The 18,959-nt window shown below is 37.0% G+C and overlaps 1 protein-coding gene across 1 annotated transcript in view; it reads right to left on the bottom strand.

The window, feature by feature from the left end:
- Positions 1–1,096: 1,096 nt before the first annotated feature.
- The window catches only part of OTOG (otogelin), an 83,973-nt gene continuing 66,110 nt past the window's right edge, over positions 1,097–18,959 (bottom strand). Inside the window, exons 37-52 of the mRNA XM_066320840.1 lie at positions 18,386–18,606; positions 17,394–17,532; positions 16,339–16,533; positions 15,278–15,490; positions 14,428–14,532; positions 13,929–14,039; positions 12,667–12,768; positions 12,129–12,227; positions 11,747–11,787; positions 11,138–11,213; positions 10,467–10,645; positions 9,573–9,677; positions 9,029–9,148; positions 8,146–8,191; positions 3,451–3,530; positions 1,097–2,251 (exon numbers count right to left, since the gene is read on the bottom strand). Coding sequence (XP_066176937.1) covers positions 2,051–2,251; positions 3,451–3,530; positions 8,146–8,191; positions 9,029–9,148; positions 9,573–9,677; positions 10,467–10,645; positions 11,138–11,213; positions 11,747–11,787; positions 12,129–12,227; positions 12,667–12,768; positions 13,929–14,039; positions 14,428–14,532; positions 15,278–15,490; positions 16,339–16,533; positions 17,394–17,532; positions 18,386–18,606 — 2,033 coding nt within the window. The 3' untranslated portion in view covers positions 1,097–2,050. The remainder of the gene's footprint in view (positions 2,252–3,450; positions 3,531–8,145; positions 8,192–9,028; positions 9,149–9,572; positions 9,678–10,466; positions 10,646–11,137; positions 11,214–11,746; positions 11,788–12,128; positions 12,228–12,666; positions 12,769–13,928; positions 14,040–14,427; positions 14,533–15,277; positions 15,491–16,338; positions 16,534–17,393; positions 17,533–18,385; positions 18,607–18,959) is intronic.

The following is an 18,959-nucleotide window of genomic DNA, read 5'->3' as shown; positions in this document are numbered from 1 at the left end:
GGCGTCAAGGATTTAATTCTGCTCAATGACTTATGAACAGCTTTTTTTCCCCCTGGATTTCCAAAGGATGGACTTCTCCCAAATTCTGTCCCTCCTTGCTATTTAGAAGACAGCTTTGAAAAAGGAACATGATCTGCAAAGTGAGCAGGGGCTGCACAAACAACAAATAGAGCTTAAAAACCCTTTTGGCCCTAGGTACCTAAGGATGACCATCATTACACAACAAGTGCTCAAAACAAAGTCTGTGCATTGCAGTCAAACTGAAAGTTAATTTAGAAAATATATGGACAGGGAATGTGCAGAAATTCACCTTCTTTTTCCCATTTTTCCAGGACAAACAGTCTGACAGTGTCAGAGTTGTGTTGTTACAGTTTGATGAACAAGTGTTTTCCAATTTCTTTTTTTTTTAATAAAATTACATAGATGAATTTTGCATTTCTGAGGCTGAAAGTGAACTGTGATGAAATCAGAAAAATATGCAGATTTTAAAAAATTCATGATCAAGTCTTCCTCCTTGAGGTACTACTTATCAGCAAAGCCTAAAATTACCCATGTGCACCACCGAAGAAAAGTATTAGTAAATACAATGTGTTTCATCACATGGCAGTAAGCTGCTCTAGCAATGATAGCAAAATTAATTGTAACAAAATAAGACTTCCTGTTGTTTATTAGATATTGTAAGAATGAAATGTACAGTATACAAAATATCAAAAATGTTCACATGATTGATTTTAACAATGCATTTTTCTTTGCATTTACTGCAGGCAAGCAGCTTCCAAAGAGGCTATACTGAGATGATCTTGAAGGTCTCTTCCAAGCTACACTCACATTCAGTGAGATCTATTTACTCATATAGATCTCAAGTGTATCGCTGCATGCTATCTATGATTTTAATCTACAAAACAAAAGCTACTGAATTTTTGATCTTTCTAGGTGCCAGTTGTTAAAGAACAACAGAATAGCAACATTAGCTTAGAGAAGAAGAGAATTAGTTCATTACAAAAAAAAAATTAAATTTTCAAGGTCATAAAAAATTGCTTTTGAAATTTCAAACCTTACAATTGTACATTTTGAATTTCAAGCACTTACCATAAGAAGTTGCATCTACTATACAGGTGACAAAGATTTTCAATTTTGTTATTCTTAATCCTCATTTTCTTTTTCCTAATGAGCTTTCACATCTTTAAAATTAGTGTTAAACAGTGTTCATTCTCCTAAAGAGACAACTTAAGTATGGTTCATTTCATAAGATGAAAGTTTTCATTTAAATTGTATCTATATAAAGGAATATAAAATGGTTTTCATTTTTCCAATCTCTGTATTTTCAGTTTATGTCATATTGTTTAGCAGAAAGATAAAGTGACAAAGGCTACTAATCTAGATAGCCTAAAGACAGCAGATCTATTCCATAAACACACGCTTGCCATAATGCTTTTCACTACAATATAAAATACACTACAGAAACTGAAATGATTCCCAGGGACTATTACATACAGTTAACAGTATGAATAATGTTTCCCTGACTAAAAAAAAAAAAAAAAATCCTAAATTGAATTTCTTAGACATGCTCTACTTAGTAACAAGAATATGATTTAAACTGAAAATTCTTCTCATGTTGTCCAAATAATTTTTCTTAATAGACACTAAACATATTTGCACAATTGCAATGCTTTCAAAATAGTGACATGCTGCCCGGTAAGTTGGGCAATGATGTAGAACTGGAATGGGGCCTTGACAGAGTGGATCAGCCTTCCAGAACAAAATAGATGGTGTTCCTTCTCTATGGATGTCACTAATGTAAATCACCTTTTATGTTGGCACGTATCACAAGAACCCTTAATACAATCCCTGTGAATAAAAATGAAGACAACTCACAATACAAATGATGCAAAGCCACTTTTCAGAAATTTAGGACAGTCCAAATGTATTTGTGGTCTTTTGCAGTAAACCAGTGAAATTCAGAGGATTGGCTATTATATTTTAAATAGATTAACTATTATAAAATTATGCTGGGAACAGCTGGGCTTGCTGTTTCCCTTCATTTTGTTTTTTAAGACCACTGGCAAGAGCAATCTGTTGGCTCTTGTATGGAGTAGCTGACCCAGGTTGAATTGCTAGTGCAGTACAACTGCACAGTCCTTCTCTGCAGCCCCAGCTCCCTGCAGCACTTGCAGAACCTGGCATAGGTGTTGATGTTGTAGTTGTAAATGCTGGCTGAGGGGCACTTTCCGTCACACGAAACGATGTTCACCTGCCAACACACACAGGCAGTAGTTAACAAATGGGAGCAGAAGAATAGTTAGGGGTTCTCAAGGAATTCTGAAGACATAAGGCACCCAAATGCAGTAGCAAAGCAGTAAAAAATGTGGACTTATTTCCTCTAGTCCTTTATGAAATCTCACTACATCTGGAAATAACCCCTGAAGTGCACTGCCCAGACAGGTCTCAATTTTAATGTTATGATGACTTTTCTGTCCATTTCAGTAACAGGTTCACACTATTTTAACAGATACAAAGAAGCAATTTCAGTTCTGAATTTTGAAGTATTCATTACAACCTTGGCTTGAACACAGCACCAAATGTTCTTTCCACAACTCCCTACAGTATTCATTTCAGTGATACACTGATGCAGTGTTGCCATACTGGGTATCAGCACGGAGGAATAAAAGAGCCGATCCTTTGGAAAGCCGAGAGGAATTACTACTAATGATACCAAACGTGTAAGATAGCCTCTAAGATAAATAGGCTTAAGAAACTGATAATTTTTTTCAAATTTAATAGTCAGGATTTATGTTTCTATTCAATGAAATACTGAGAATAAATTTTCTGGCTTCTCAACAGCTTACTCTACTAAATGTACTCGTGGAGTCATTTTAGAGGCTACAGCTGTTTCCCTGCTCTCTTTTATTACAGCTTTTTCAGGCGTTCTTGCACATCTCACACGAGACATCCGTCTGCACCCTTGCTGCTGCTCTCAGCCTCACTGCTCAGCAGGACATGGTTGGTCTCCTCCAACACTAAATCCTTGGATAGACACACAGATAGGGCCTCATTCTTCCTTCACATTTTACAGTGTGCTCACGCTGCTGCCTAAAAGAAGCTTTTCAGGATTCCTTTCTTCGTGAAGTTGGCATTTAAACATTGTCCCTGGGCAGATGAAAAATGACACACATCTGCAGCCGTTTCAGCTGTAGAATATCAGGGCAAGGTTCAGTTATTATAGTTAATTTGCATAAAATAAGTGCAGTATGGGGTGAAATGAGATAAAATTGACATGCACCTAAACGCGCACAAAGAGAAGTAACAACCTCCTGTTTTATTATTGAGAAGATGACTGCTGAGAATAGAGAAGCATTAAAACAGGGAATCTGAGTTCCCTTTCTTCCTTCTTTTTAACATCTCATATTTTTTGCCTTCTATTGAAAGAAATTGCAATGTTTATCCACTTACTGGTGTGTTACTCCTGCAGTCGTTCTTGCGGATGGTCATCCTAACAGTCACCTTCTTACAGAATTTACCATCTTCCTTACCTGCAAAATGGGCAGAGATTTAAAAATATCAGCTCAAATTTCTAACATTTCAGAGACAAGAACACTCCTGACCATTTAATGGGTTCAAAAGACACAAAGAAGAAAATACCCAGTACACCACTGCACATACGAAACTTTGGTGAAGTGACATCAGCTGCACATTGAATCACTTTTAAAATTACTTAATTTGTTGAAGTATCTGTCTCTTTTTATCTTTAATAACAACTATAAAAGGCTTATTTACTCAAAGCCTTTCACAAGTCCACTGTTTCCAAAACCTCTTTTAAAATTGATCAAACTCTTGTGTGAGAAGACTTGTTAATTAATTTAACTTGTTAATGATAGCAAGTTATCAAAAGGTAAATTTGCTAATAAACTAAAGTGCATTTTCCATGAAATAAAAACAATGAACTTTAATAGCAGCACTTGTGTTCCTGAGGTATAAACAAAATCTAAAACAAATATGTAACAGAATACATTACAGAACCTGATGAAGAACAGGGCTTCAGGGGGCTTTATTACATTTCTGTATGTTTTTATTAAATCAAAGAACACCAGTGAACAAATGAAACTTTTTATTTTCATTTACATTACTTCCACAATTTTTCTCACACAAGTACGTACAAGGCACATGGATCAAATAAGAGATCATAAGAAATCAGGAAACTAAATGAGGAGTTAAATTTAATTTAACAAGGGAAAGACGAACACTGGAATAAAACCAAAGACGTTCAGTGTAAAGATCAGTTGTAAGAGAGCAGGAGGAACATTATCTTCTGAGGATGATCCTCTCTGTGCTGATAAACCACATCACATTGCAGATCTGTAAGAGAATGAACATTAAAGGAGTTTCTACTGCTTCAAACCAGATTTTACATGCCATGATGCAGCCCACGATGACTCTCCCCTTACAGAGTTCCATTTTCTTTGAGCCAAGAAATCCAAAGATGTCAACAAAAGGGGAATACTCAACTCCACAAAAGCAAGGGCAATAAGGGATTCACTGGTTTGAATAATATCCAATATTGAACTTTGACACAATTTAATTACATCTTGATGCACAATGTCCCTGCTCTAATCACTGTCAAACTAGTAATACTGCTTCTTAAGAGAAACACTTTTGAAATTTGTTTGGAGTTTTTATTTAGATTTGTTGTTGTTGTTTGGGGATTTTCTTGCCTTTTTTCCCCCTCTTTTTTTTTATTATATAAGCCTGGTACTCTTTCTAGATATAAAAGAGTTTTCTACAACATGCCAGAAAGATAGCAACAAATCTTCTTGGAAACAAAAACCTATAGACAGAAATGTCTGGCTACTGCTTAACTGCCACTGAACTATGTTTGCTTAGGGAAAAAATAAATTGAGAAATTAAGAAAAAAAATAAACAGTTTTTAAAAAAACCCAACTCACCATTATTTTTTGTTTTTCACAGTTCTTTTCATGGTTCTTTCTTCTTTTACATTATACATGGTGTGTAGGGTGGAGAATTCAGTGCAGCTGTGACTATGACTTCATCCAGGCTATGGTGAAAGTACATCGTATCTCATACAAAATAAATATATAATGTGTTTCCATGCATGTGTTTTAGTAGCCAATGCTTTTTAAATGAGATTTACAACAAATGCACATTTATGTGAAGAACCTTACAAAACATGGCAGCATTTTATATGTGCCATAATACAAGAAGATACTTTGGCACCATCAATATGGTTGAAAATCCTTGCTTGGTTTCTTGGTTCATTCATAGCACTGTGGTCAGTTATAGCGACAGCAATATGAAAGAGAAATTTTTGATTTAGTAGTCAAAATAAGTGTAAGTTGTAGTTTAATGCAGGACGTATCACTCGGTGGTTTACAAAATTACAGTCAACATAATGTCTCTTACAGAAATTTGGAGAGTTGTTTTCACTAAATAAATGCTAAAACAAGTATGTTACAATTCAAAGAATTAACATGCTTTATGAAAAAGAACAAAGATAATCTCCAATTTTCATGGACCAAACACAGGCTTGCTGTTTTCAGTAAAGTGCCCTAACTATGGTTGGGAAAACAATTTCTTGCTTCTACTATACACGGCACTGGAAGCAAAACTGTATGACACATCATCTGCAAAAATGTGGCTGACATAACAAGTTTTAACAAGCGAAGCAATTAGTCTCTATGTTCTAGTGCACTGTAAACATGATGGAATTAGTTTACCCTTTAAAAGACAGCGATTTTACACATGCAGCAAGCTAAAGACTATGCAAGTGCTTACTACCAACAGTACATTGTTGGCTGACAACAATGCACCGCCCACACAGTGCAAAGTGAAAAACAAACCAAAATGGGAGCCACTCTGAACAGCCAGGAGCAGTTGTGCCACACTGCAGCTTTGGCAATTATTAGGTAACGAGAGGTCTGGCCCTCCTATCAGGGAGTACATTGTTGGAAATCAACAATGATGCTGTTTGGGTTGGTCCTACTTATTCAGGAAAAGGTACCTGTGTGACAGCCAACATAGGCTGTAGGAGTGACTGGGCTAACAAGGAATGGGAGGAGCACTGACACTGAAGAACCTGGTAAGAATATTACACATTGAACAGAGCACGTGTTACAGAGGATTTCCGGTAGTATGAAAACATTTGGGAGTTGCTAGATTTTGGAAAACAGAATTCAGCTTTAAATCGTCTGCATATTACAGGATCCCAGAATGGCTGAGGCTGGAAGAGACCTCTGGAGGTCATCTGGTCCTGCTTCCCTGCTCAGGCAGGGTTTCCTGGTTCCAGCAGCTGAGCACCACGTCCAGACATTACCTGGACATTACCATGTGCAAACCAGGGACAATCTGGTCTACAATGGTATAACCAAGCAAATCTGGTATCCTGAGTTCAATATGTCCTTTAGGGCTATAAGAGATAGTGTCATTTTCTCTCTAGGTTTTGATGGAGCTCCTGGCTCTTAATTTTCAAGACCGATTAAAACTGAAAATAAAAATCACAGTTGTTTCTAATGGCAAAGTACTTCAAAAGAAAACAAAACACTGATAATCCTTCTCATAAAATGCCTCCCACAATTACAGCTGAGTCACAGCTCTCATGGTAGGTTTGCTTGGAATCAAAATGAACTACATGATTCACAGAGGTTCTGTGTTGTGCACAAACAGGTGTGAAATCAAAACTCTTATGAATGTACTTATAAATGCATCTCAGAAGTCACTGGGGTCTTCAAGGGTTTAATTTTATTTTGTGAGGCATGCCCCAGGTTAATTTACTTCTGTCTTTAACAACTAAGGAGTGTGGAAATAATCTTTCTCTAAGCATAGCAGCAAGATCTCCTGCCCTGTTGAAAACTAGCTTAATGCACATTAAACTGCCTTTTTAATTTGTTCAGAAGCTGGTTCATTTGGCTGCTAGGGCATTGAAGGGCAATGTCTGATAATCAAAAATTGATCTCAGAGTGCCTATGGAGAATTTTCCACGTAATTAGGTAGGACAAGTGCTTGAAACACAGGTCCGTCAGAAGGAAAAAACTTGGATCATTCCCTTGCAGCGGGAGCAGAGAAAAACAAACAAACAAACAAACAAACCAAACAAAACAAAAAACAAAGAAACAAACAAAAAACCCCACAACAAACAACTGATAAATCTTGCAGTTTCCCTAAACTTTTTACTACAAAATTTAATACAAGTCAAAAGGTACTTCCCAGACAGCAACACACAACCCACTGCAGTGAACTGCACATGGCACCACGTCACGTAGTCACAGCTGTGCAAGCTCCATCCCACCCAGCAGGAAATACCTGTGCTTTTCTCCAGCTCTCCCCCACACTTTCAGGCCACTATTTCAGCCACTTATGCAAATTAAGTCAGATCTTTGTGGTTTTAGATATTATACTGCCCAGTACAAAAATCTCCTTTTCAGTTGCTTCTAAGAGTATCAACTTCAGCCTAAGGCCTTCATAAAATCAGCCAAAATGTTTCACCTATATATCAATGTGTTAAGAAAAAAAAAATTCTATTTTCTTGATTTCTATTAGGAGATAACATCTTTCAAACCTATTCTGTCGAGAATTTTTAATCTTTTTTTTTTTTTTTTTTCCCAGAGAATCTTTATTAGCTCTCACAGATAATCAAGAAAGGGGGATTTTTTAAACTGTAGAATCTTTTTTTAAAATATACTGCCTGAAGGTTTTTTAACTATTAATTACTACATTCATTATTTACAAAATTAGCTTACAAACCACATAAATTAATCTTCATTTTTACAAAATAGGAAGATACTAATGTAGATAAAGCATTGTTTTAAGGTGCCTTCTAAAATATAGTACCTTTTATTTTACTAAGTGCAGTACCTAAAATTTGGATGAGTTTTACACAAGAATTACAAAATTCTGGAGGTAGGAATTTCAGTGACCTGACCAGCTACAACCACTATCAGTGGAGTAAATGTTTCAATGTTAAAGTGTTTTCTTTTGATTTAACTCCACTATTTTCAGTGTTATTTACATGAGTAAATCTGGCGAAAGCACAGCCTTTGAGATGTGAACCAAGCTTTCACATGGCAAATAATCCACTTTATACATAAGGTAACAGATCAGAGAGACTTGGCAGAGGAACTGTCAATAACCACTTACATGTTTTGCAGCATCCTTCTAAGAATGGCACAACATAGCCTCCAACCTGACCAAGAGATAAAATAAAGAGGAGATATTAGATTTTTTTCAAGCATTCATTCCCATGTATCTGCACTACTAGAAATATGTTTCAGATAAAGCTCTGCATCATTGTTCAGGCAAATGCAACACTCAATAGATGAAGGTTTGGCTATGATACTGAGGCAGTTCTGAAGAACCAAGCCACTGCTATTTGTGAGGAAGAACTACAGCCACTCAGTTCTTTCAGGACTGTTCCCTCTTTGTGTAACATCATTCATCAAGAAAAGTGTCTTGCTATCCACATGTAAATGTAGAATTGCAGAGAGGAGTAAGAGAATTCTGCTTGCCTCCATTTCCTGGCACTTAGTATAATCTCATTTTGCAAAATCAAGTACAACTTTTTGTTCTTGCTCCAAAACTAGTTCATAAAACTTTATGTGTCACTGCAGAAAATATGCCCTTGATTTTCAGAAAATCTTGCTTTTTTTCAATGTTTTTGATCCTTATGCTGAATCACACTGCTATACCCAGAAAATGTTAGAAAGGGGACATCCAGCCCGGAAAAGTATCCAAGTTCAGACAGTTGTATGAAGACTAGTTTATATTACAAACTCCAATTAAAAAAAAAAAATATATTCTAAGAATCAGAAGGGTGTCCAGCTGTGTAACTCAGCAGCCTGGTGACAGAGGAGTCTGGTGTGTGGTTATACCTTTTCCCTTTAAATGTCTGTGAAAAAAATACAGGCACTACAAAAATTAATAATTTTTCCTTCTTGACATAAAAGCATCTTCTGTTAGAGTTGCATCTTTTCATGCAAACATAAATCACAGCTGGAATGCAAAAGGTGTCTTGCATACTGACCTTCACACATTCAGTTTCATTAAAGGGTGGACATCCAACTGCAGAGGAAACCAGAACTGGTCCTATTGCTGTGTTGGTGCATTCATATCTGATGCAGTTTGAAATCCAAACAGCACCGGGCTGTCAAAAATTTTAAACCAGAAACTTGACTCAGCAAAACCAGTATGTCATGTATTAATTAAACTATTTCATTAAATGAGATCTCACTTGAATCAACAGTAATACAGCAAAACATAATTTAGATACATATTTCAAGTTGTGATTAAGTACTGCATTCGAAATTCCAATATAAAATACATAATGTTAAGCAGGTTCTAAAATAGTTGAGTTGATGGTAATTCTCTCATCAATATCAGAATCTTTTAGTTTTTGTTGACAGTCATATGGTTGACTTTCCAAGAAATGAACGTTGTGTACATGCAAAACTAGTATTTAGCCAAATAAAGCTCTTTTCTGCACATTTTATACAGCAAGATGTGTACCATATTTCATAATTTTTTGTTTACTTCTAAATACATTGAGGGAATAAAATATGCAAACTCACCTTAAAACTGGTAACTGTGCCATTGCTGAAAGTGTGGAGACAAGACAAGTTCTTGCAGCTACCACAGCAAGTTGTTAAATCTTTTGGAGGCTGATAGACTTGGTTCTGCCAAAGTCAAATAGATTATTTCTTGTGTGAGACCACCTTGCAGTTCAGCGTTTTACTACTGTAACAGGCAGATTTTTTTTCAGGTGTCTCATTTTAGGGACATTTCTAAAATAACTTTCAAAGCCACATAGCTTACATTTACACACACTGAACACTCATGAGGCTTTTATAAAATACCTTTGATCTTAGCTGAAGTAAAAGGGGAAGAGTTCCAAATCTGAGAGAATTAACTGGTCTTTCTACCATTTTCAAATGTGACAGCTTACTTCAAGAACCACTGAAATTTTAACCTTGTGCACATTAGACAGCAATTAGTTATAAAGTTAGGAAAAGAGTTCTGTATAATATTCTCCATGGCAATGCATCATATCTTGTAAAAAGACAACGTAACATTTGCTTATTTTACAAAGCTGTTTTCACCACACTTTGAATTCTTTCTCTTACAATTATTCTCTTTCTAATTCTTATCCAACTAATGTCTGCCAGGAATTTGTACCAGTTTGCACATAATGCAGCTGAAGCTCTGCAGGGATGCAAGGAGGCAGCATGCCATTAATCCAAAGAGGCATCCACTAAACACTTTAGTTCGTGTAGGAATTATACAGCAGAGAAAACAGCAGAGGGAGGGAGACTCTTATAAACTTAGATCAGAATTGTGGAAGCACATTAGAGGGAGATACCCTAATTACTCTTTCCAATTTGCTCTATGACTGTCATCTGCTCAACAAAACCTATCACAAAGTATTTCAGGCCACCAGACACAACACACAGGTCTAAATTTCTTACAGCTTTGCACTTGACGGCGCAGTCTATCGAAGAGGTGTTTATTTTGTAGTATTTAGTGGAGGGATCAATCACATCTGTGCAGTAGGAAATATGGCAAATGCCCTCTGCACTGTGTTCTGCAATCCTCTGCCCAGGAAGCAGCACACCTCTCTCATTACTCAAGCAAACTTTGTCTCTCACTGCAAGAAAACACAAACAGCATTCTCAGGACAACCAGCTTGGCTTCAAAACTCCACTAAAAAGGTTTCAAACAGTTAAATGGGAATGGAAGAAGCTACTCCACTTACTTTAGAATTATGGGCCACATTTTCAAACAAATCAGTAATAGCAATATAATGTTTCACTGTGGTCACCAAATCTTTTCAAATATAGCCATGCATGAAATCTAAATAAATAAATAATGTTCTATTGGCTGCACCCAAGTGACAGTGCAGGCTTCTTCAACTCTTTTATTTTAGAAGACTACCTTCGGATAAGAAATGTACCTGAGGAATCTCTCTCTTTCTCCACACTAATTACAGAGGACACAGAGGAGAATTATCACTATTTGTGAATTAAGTAAATTAATCTTGTCGTCTTTGGTGCCATGTTCAAAGTGAACACCTGATCTTTAATGCCTAACTTTCCTTAGGCTTTGAAGGGCTATCTCTTTAAATTATTTTATGACTTACCACATTTATACTTCACACAGTTACAGACATTTTCTGTACTGTTCTGAAACAGTTCATCTATCTGAAGTTTCTGCCCCTACGGGTATAAAAATAGAAAACCAAAAATTATACATGAAACAACAGTGGGGTTTTTTATTTATATGATCATCTTTTTTAAACAACTTTCCTTCAGAATTTGGGTAGCAGTATTTCTTGAAGGTTCTGCTTAGGAAGCAGCCTGAGTGCATGATGTATGTTAACAAATTCACCATAACAAATAATATTAACAGTGATGCTTGAAAACATTTCGTTCACCACTTTAAATGCAAAATTTTATCCTGACTTACCCTGTGTGATTGAAAGTAGTCCTACTCTACCAATATACTGGGGCAGAATACGGCAATAGAAAAAGCTCTGGAAGTATCAGGGCTTTAGAGTAATTTTGTTCTGCAAGGTATTTAGACTTAGGTGGCTTCTTAAAACTGTGTATATCTTACTCTAAAGTAAGTTTTTTAGAAAGAGGTGATGATGTGCCTTTTCATATTTCACTGATAGAACTATTATTCAGATATTGATAAACAGATTCATTAAGAAATTAATAAAAGAATGGTGACAAGGTAAATTTCATACCAGTTGGCACTGAGGTTTGGGAATTGTTTCACATGCACATTCTGAAACAAAATACAACACCAGAAACAGCAGTTTAGCAATTTATATGCAATTTGCTTACAGCAGAGAGAATAAAAATCCCAGCTATAAAAGTCAGCAAACCCAGTACAGTAACTCTTACAACACTTTAAAGTGGTAAATAACCCAGTTTGGACAGACAAATTCTATAGGATGCAAGAAAAGCAAAGCACGCAGATTAGGAAGTTGTGTAGCATGAAATGACTTTTCTGTATCATTTGCTTATGAGCAGGTCACGATGGTGTAGCTAGCTGAAACCAAGGGGCCAAAGCTGTTCCCATCTCTCGTTGTGAAAGGCAGCTGTAGCCAAAATCAGTGATTTTACCACATGTCCGGAAGGGGCAGCACTTCTCCGGGCTCCACACCTCCACCAGAGACATGCCCAGCATGCATCTGAACTCAGGACAACGATGTATTTCACACACTAAAATTAAAGAAAGTACCATAAACGCATTGTCTGTCATTTTTGGATGAATGGAAATGTTAATCACGATATAGTTAATGACTTACAATAAAGTACATTTGGGTAACTGCTTAGTTTACAAGACTAATAGTAAAAATTTGACTGATAGCTATTAGGTAATAACAGTATGGAATACAAAATACCCTAGATAAGTATTTAAATAAATTCTAAATATCCAGAATTTGAGGTCTGAAACTACTCACTTATCTCCACGATAAAGATATTGGAAAATGCTTTATACACATGACATTTTAAAAATAAAGGTTATTTGTTCAGGACAGCTTGCTTATACAGCAAGTGGAGCTGTATCTCTAATCCACCACTCTGACACTGAACATCCACACCACAAAATCTCCTGTGTTCTCCGTTATTTAAAATATTAAAATCAAGTCAAACTTACTGCACTGGTATGTAGGGCAACACCTGTCAGTAGTGTTGCCATCCACAATGAGAACTTCTCCTTCTTGACATTTGGGAATTTGATCCGAGCAAGCCCCACATGCTGGAGAAAACAATTATTTAAATATAAAGCATTGGAAAAAATTTTACTACTGCCTAGAAAATTTGCTGTAAGTTTGTCCCAAACTCTTATAAAAGAGAGCAGAGGTACTCTGTATTCACTGCTTACAGACAAAAGGCTAATTTTCGGTGCAGCTTGTCCCTTTTTCCTTTGTTCCCTGCTACAAAGAATTAATACATTTTTGTGAGCAAAATGCCCTCCTTCTGTTATGAAAAATTTTGCTAGGTCTTCTCTCCTACTAAGTGATGCTGCTCTTTTTTCAGCAATCTTTGATCCTCAATAAAATGCATCCACTGTGATCCCAGTGTTATCTTCCCACTTGAACACACATGACAACCACAACAAGAACTTTTCAACTTTTTAATGTGTACAGACTCATCTTATCAAAAAGGAGTCCAAAGGGGAGTCTGCAGGCAGTGAGATGAGCCAAATGCTGCCCACTGCTAACACACGATTAAAACAATTTGATTACTGTAAATAACAAAATTTTAATTCACATTCCCAATTAACACGCCAATTTTTACATGTGGAAGGGCCTTTCCTTCCCAGATATCTGTTCATAAAGAAAACAAACTCTATAGCACCTCATTATCAGATTATAAACAGAAAACAACTGCATGGTAAGACTGGAGCTCATATACTAATGGCAAAAGTGCAATTTTATTATTGAATTAAGTCATTAAAGGCTAAACCCCAAAGAAATGAATAAATATGCATACTACTCTAATACAGGGTATTTGTCTTCAATTAAGATGGGCCACAGGTGAGACAGCAAGATACAGGGAATAAAAGCCTATATAACTTCAGTCTTCATACAAATAAAATATTCATGCTTCTACTCTACCCTCTGCATATGGGCAATCTCAAAAATCCTGAATTCCTTCACCCATGGACCACACCACCACTCCTTTACTTGACCAAGGAATACTACTCAGTTGCACAAAGCTGTTCTGCGACTCATGATGGCTGTCTCTATTCCTTATATTTTAGAAAATTAATGCAAATTTTTAAATTCACTTTCAAGCCTTACTATGTTGAGAGACCTAAAGGAAATACAAGGAGCCTTAACTGGCAAGATAATAATAGATTAAATTGCATATGCAAAACCACACTCATAATCTCAACCATTCAGGCTACTGTACCACATATATAGGAAATGCAGCAGGTATTCTCCACCCGAGCAGCAATTAGTGTTTGATCATCTTGACAGCTTGGCATCTGCTCCAATGGTTCACATTTTTCTGGATCACATTCTGAAAAAAGGGCAACAGATATATTCCTTTAGATGAAGCTCAGCATTCCTCCTTTGTTATGCTACATCCCAAGGAAAGGCAGTGTGGAGGAGAGAGGTACTACAAGCTGCCTTGGAAAAGCTTTTACCTTGTATCCCAAGATCTTGCCTGATTGTTTAATACAACATTGCATCACATCTGCTCAAACTGAGGCACAGACCAACCCCAAGCTATAGAGGAAAGTGAATTTTGTGAATGGTGGCACTAACAATGGCCATTCTTGTAACTACAAGGTATTGTAACTACACTACCCTTATCCTCCTGAGTTGATATATTTAGTTTACTGAATGTCTTTTTTACCTTTTACTTTTTACAGAGTGCACTTTTTTACCTTTCAAAAGAAACCTACCACAAGCGTAGCTGGGACAACAGGATTCTTCACTGTAGTAGGTGACCAACTTTTCCAAGCTGCTACACTCAGGGATCAGGAGCTCACAGAGACTGTGATTACAAACTGTCGCATAAAGGGGGGAAAAAAGAGAACAAGCACCTTATAAACTATGCATTTGTAAGTTGAGTACAGCATTGGCAAGCAGTATTTGCTGTCAGATACCCCAAAACTCCAGCTTAAAGGCATATGAAAATCACAGTGGAGCAGCAAAAGTTCCCATGAGGCAGGATTCAGAAGTGCTCATCATTTACAACACTCCACTGATGCAATGTTAAACTAGTGCCGAGTCCTTGCCAGAATTAAAAAACCAAACCTCCTCCGGAAAACTCACTGCAACACTATACCAGGTGGTCAAAACCTGAAAATTGCTTGCAGTTTCTTTTTGAAACTTTCTAAGATGGACAAGAATTAAGTGGAAAAAACCCGCTTTTTTATAATTTTTTACTATTCATTTTATATATTAGATAAAAAAAAAAACATCTGATTCCTTTTTCCTCAGAATTATCCAGGTAATTTGTTTGTATTTGGATATTAAAAATAAAGCAGTAATCTCTAAACTTGAGGGAAATACAATTCATATTCAAATAAACACAGCCCTATTTCAGTCCTCCTCCTAGGAGGATACTCTCAAAACCTATTGGACATTGAGCCAAAGAGTTTCTACAGTTTTCTACATAATCTGTAAATTCAAACAAAAGTAATTTTCATTTTCTTCAAAAGCAGCATGTGTAACAGGAAAGCAAAGCCCCGAGAAAGGACGTCTGCATGTTCCAGTGGGCAGTATTCACAACTAGGAAGGAATACTTACTACAGATCTTCTGAGGACAGCATGTCTGATCATCAGGAACAAGCAAGGCCACTTCTGCAAATCGCTGACACTCCAGATTGTGGATTTCTGAACAGTTGTACTCCACTGGAATAATGGTCTCACTGTCAACACATTTTTGCATACAGCATCCACTCATAGAAGTTTTCCAGATCTCACCCACGGCATGAGGTGCTCCTGAGCTGTCTGTACAAGCTAGATCAGGACGACAGAAAATGGAATTCCTTTTAAATTCCGGTTTTGATCACCATTTTTTCCATAGTGGCTGTGGATCTAAGAGGCATAAAAATCCCAGAGTTTTAAAGGCTTGATTGTGTCCATCACCTCCCAAAAAAGGTGAATGAGTCACAGTTCTGTGACTGAGTTTGTATAGGAAAGCAAGACACTCAACCCTTCGAGAAGATCCAGACCTCCAATTTGTTCTGTGTCCCCACTGCAAGGCCAGTCACTTAAAATCACAATCCAATCCTTCGTTTTTAAAGCAATGACCTGAAAAGAAGTCACTTTTGTATTTGACAAATGTCAAAACTATTATTAATTTACAGTGCAATAGTAGTCTGTTTTATCATAAACTGAATCTTTAAGGTTCATGTTGTTAGGGAGAAGAATGGGTCCATTATTTGGTGTGATGAGGCAGAACTGCAATGAAAATAAACAGGAGTACTGGCAGGACACACATATGTATTATCCAAAATGTGTAATTAACTGCTGCTGCACATCATTTGAATGCCACTGGGCACCAAGAGGTTGGACCCTTGGCAAAGGGCTTGAGGGAAAAGGAAGCCAAGACTAATAACTGAATACAGATACTTAAGCAAAGACTTTGAAGAGCCAGCTCAGAGAAAGTGAGCAAAACCGTGGGTCACAAGGACATCCCCTGCTTGCTCACCTGCACAGTTAATGCTTACTGAATATCTAGAATCCTCAAACGAATGACATATTCAGAACTCACATGACACCAAACCAGAACTCAACTTATGAATAATGAAGTATCTGACCACCAACTTGCAGAGAATAAAGAAGAAAATCACATCCAAGTATACCACATTTTTCTTCAGGAATACAGACAGCAGTATGAGTCCGGTGAAGGATGGTCCCTGCAGCACAGACGCAGCCTTCTGTCAGCACTGAGCAGGAGTCTGAGGCCAGAGGAGCAACCTCGTCATTCTGACAGCTCTCTGGAACCTCGCAGGCAGCTATGCAAGGCTGGTAGGAGAAGTTTTCAGAGCAGGGGAAGGCTAGGAAGGAAATAAATCAGACATTGTTCAAGTTTTAATCCCATGAGGCAACACCTAAGAGAACACATTATTTTCTCCTTGTCAACTTCCTGTGCTCGCCAATTGAGCTGGATCTACCAGCCTGAAACACCAACACAGACCAGCTGCCTACATAACAAACTCAAACATAAGGAATCTGCAAGCACTTGTACTACTCTTCTTCTTGTAGTAATATTTTCATCAAGCTTTAGTTTGCATTTTGGCAGCAGACATATCAAACCATGCAGCAATGTTGACACAAAATAATTCAAACTTCAAAAACTTTTTCAAATACTACACAGATCAATCACAGAGTGTTCTGAATAACTTGCAGTGGCCAAAGAAAATGCATCACTATGGTATAAATATAAGTGTGATGTGTCCCTTCATGATGGATAAAATACATATTTACAGCTATATTGTGGAACAGCTCCTTTTAACAGTTACTTGCTAATAAAATCCATACAGACTGAAGAATTAAAAAAAAATTGGCTCAAAACCACAGACCTCCTGATGTTATCACGGAAGGGAGCTTTTCGTAGGTGATCACTGACAGCATAAGGAGATGCTGTGATCCAGCTACAGATCCCATTTGGCCTTACATTTTAGTGTTACTATGGGAAAATTCAGGATGCACTAAGCTCTCCAGTTTTACCCCTTACACTCCATCTAATCTCAAAGGTGTTTCATCTCTCTAATCCTTTCTCCAAAGACACAGATTTCTGCAGCAGCAGCAAAGTACATGAAGACACAAGAAGCATTGGTATTTTCAACTTTATTATAACTTTCAAATCAGGCAAATCAAACGAGAAAATTACTGCAGATTTCTGCAGAATACTTACGGCAGTAATCAGAGCTCCTCCACTCTATGCAAATATTGAATTTGTTGCACATTGCCACATAGGCAGCCAGTGAAACACATGGATTCTGAATGTACTCAGTGTCTTGAGCCCATATATCACAGAATTGCTCAGGTGGAATCTAACAAAGATAAAAAAAGACATGGCATCTTCATAGAGGCTATGCTAAGTAGGAAAGACTGACCTTTAAAAATATCCACTGCAAAGAAGCCAAGAGTTCTTGGTTCATGGTAAGCTTTCATTAGTGCACAAACAATCTACTTGTATTTAAATGTAAGAAGACTTCCTGAACACTGACATGATTATACCCCTTAATTTCATCTCTTGTAAGTGCCGAGGTAAGAGGTAATACAGTTTTTCTAGTAGAAAGCACAATTAATTTCTTCCTTTTTACCTCTCTGTTTTTGACCTATTTTTGGTCTCCTCTTCATCAAAATCAGCTATATACAAAAGGTCAAATGGTAAATGTACTCATATGACCACAAATAATTTATTTGCACACCAGGAGTTTGTTATTTGCTCTAGGCTCGCTTTCAAGGGTCTGTTCTGCAGTCTCACATCCCCAAGCTGGAAGTCTGTCTCTAGAGCCTCTCAGAATGCAGGTTCTCAGATTACCTACTGCAATTTGGGACTTGTTAAATTACTGAAGGCTTAAGGATTAATTAAATCCTGAAACTATTTTCTTTTACTTTTTTCTACATCTTATTGATACAGTTGAATTATCTGACTGGTTTATGAATTATGTGGTATTTCAAAACTAACAGGTGAAATTCTGAAAGTTGCTTATTGCAACTCTCCTATCAAGCTGCCACACTCTTCAATTACTTTTACCTTGCAATCACACATAAAATACATATATCTCGTTCAACAGATATGGTTACATGTAGCCTCACATCAGTGAAACTACCAAGTATACAAAACTATATCTGAACTGCAGCTCTCTCAAAATGTAAGCTTTGAAATAGTTAACATACATAGGGGTGACAGCTGCTGAAGGTCTGGTTCAACACCATTCTTAAGCACTCTGAGCAGTCCATGACTGAGCAATTAGTTTCCTGATGCCTGTCTTCTCCGACATACTTTAATGTGTCTGGCACTTGCCAGCTGTCTATAAAAGTCGAGGGCGAACTGCTTTGGCTTAAAACTGTCCTGTTGGGTAGCATCAAGTCATTTTCCAAGCTTCTATCACAAAATCCTATGAATTACCGGAAAAGAGAGAAGAAGAAAAAAAAAAAAAAAAGACAGCAGGTTAACACATGTGAAATGTGTTTGAAGTGGCATATTCAAGAAAGTAAACACCTTTTCAAAATCTTATACAACATGACAGTATCACAACCTACAATAGATGCAAAAAGTCTTTGTTAGGATCAAAATACACAAAATTCAGAAAAATGAAGGAAAGCAAAAGTAAAGATACATCTCCAAATGGAAATCTACTGCACATCAAACAGCTTCTCACAGAGCCCAGGTATGAAACCGGAAGTTTGCTCTTCAGCTGCACAAACACTAAATAAAAATGCACTTTAAAAAAAGTTGCAAAGCACCTCC

The sequence above is a fragment of the Sylvia atricapilla genome, chromosome 6 (genome assembly GCF_009819655.1).
Source record: "Sylvia atricapilla isolate bSylAtr1 chromosome 6, bSylAtr1.pri, whole genome shotgun sequence".
Classification (NCBI taxonomy): Eukaryota; Metazoa; Chordata; class Aves; order Passeriformes; family Sylviidae; genus Sylvia; species Sylvia atricapilla.
This window is presented reverse-complemented; position numbering and strand designations above follow the sequence as displayed.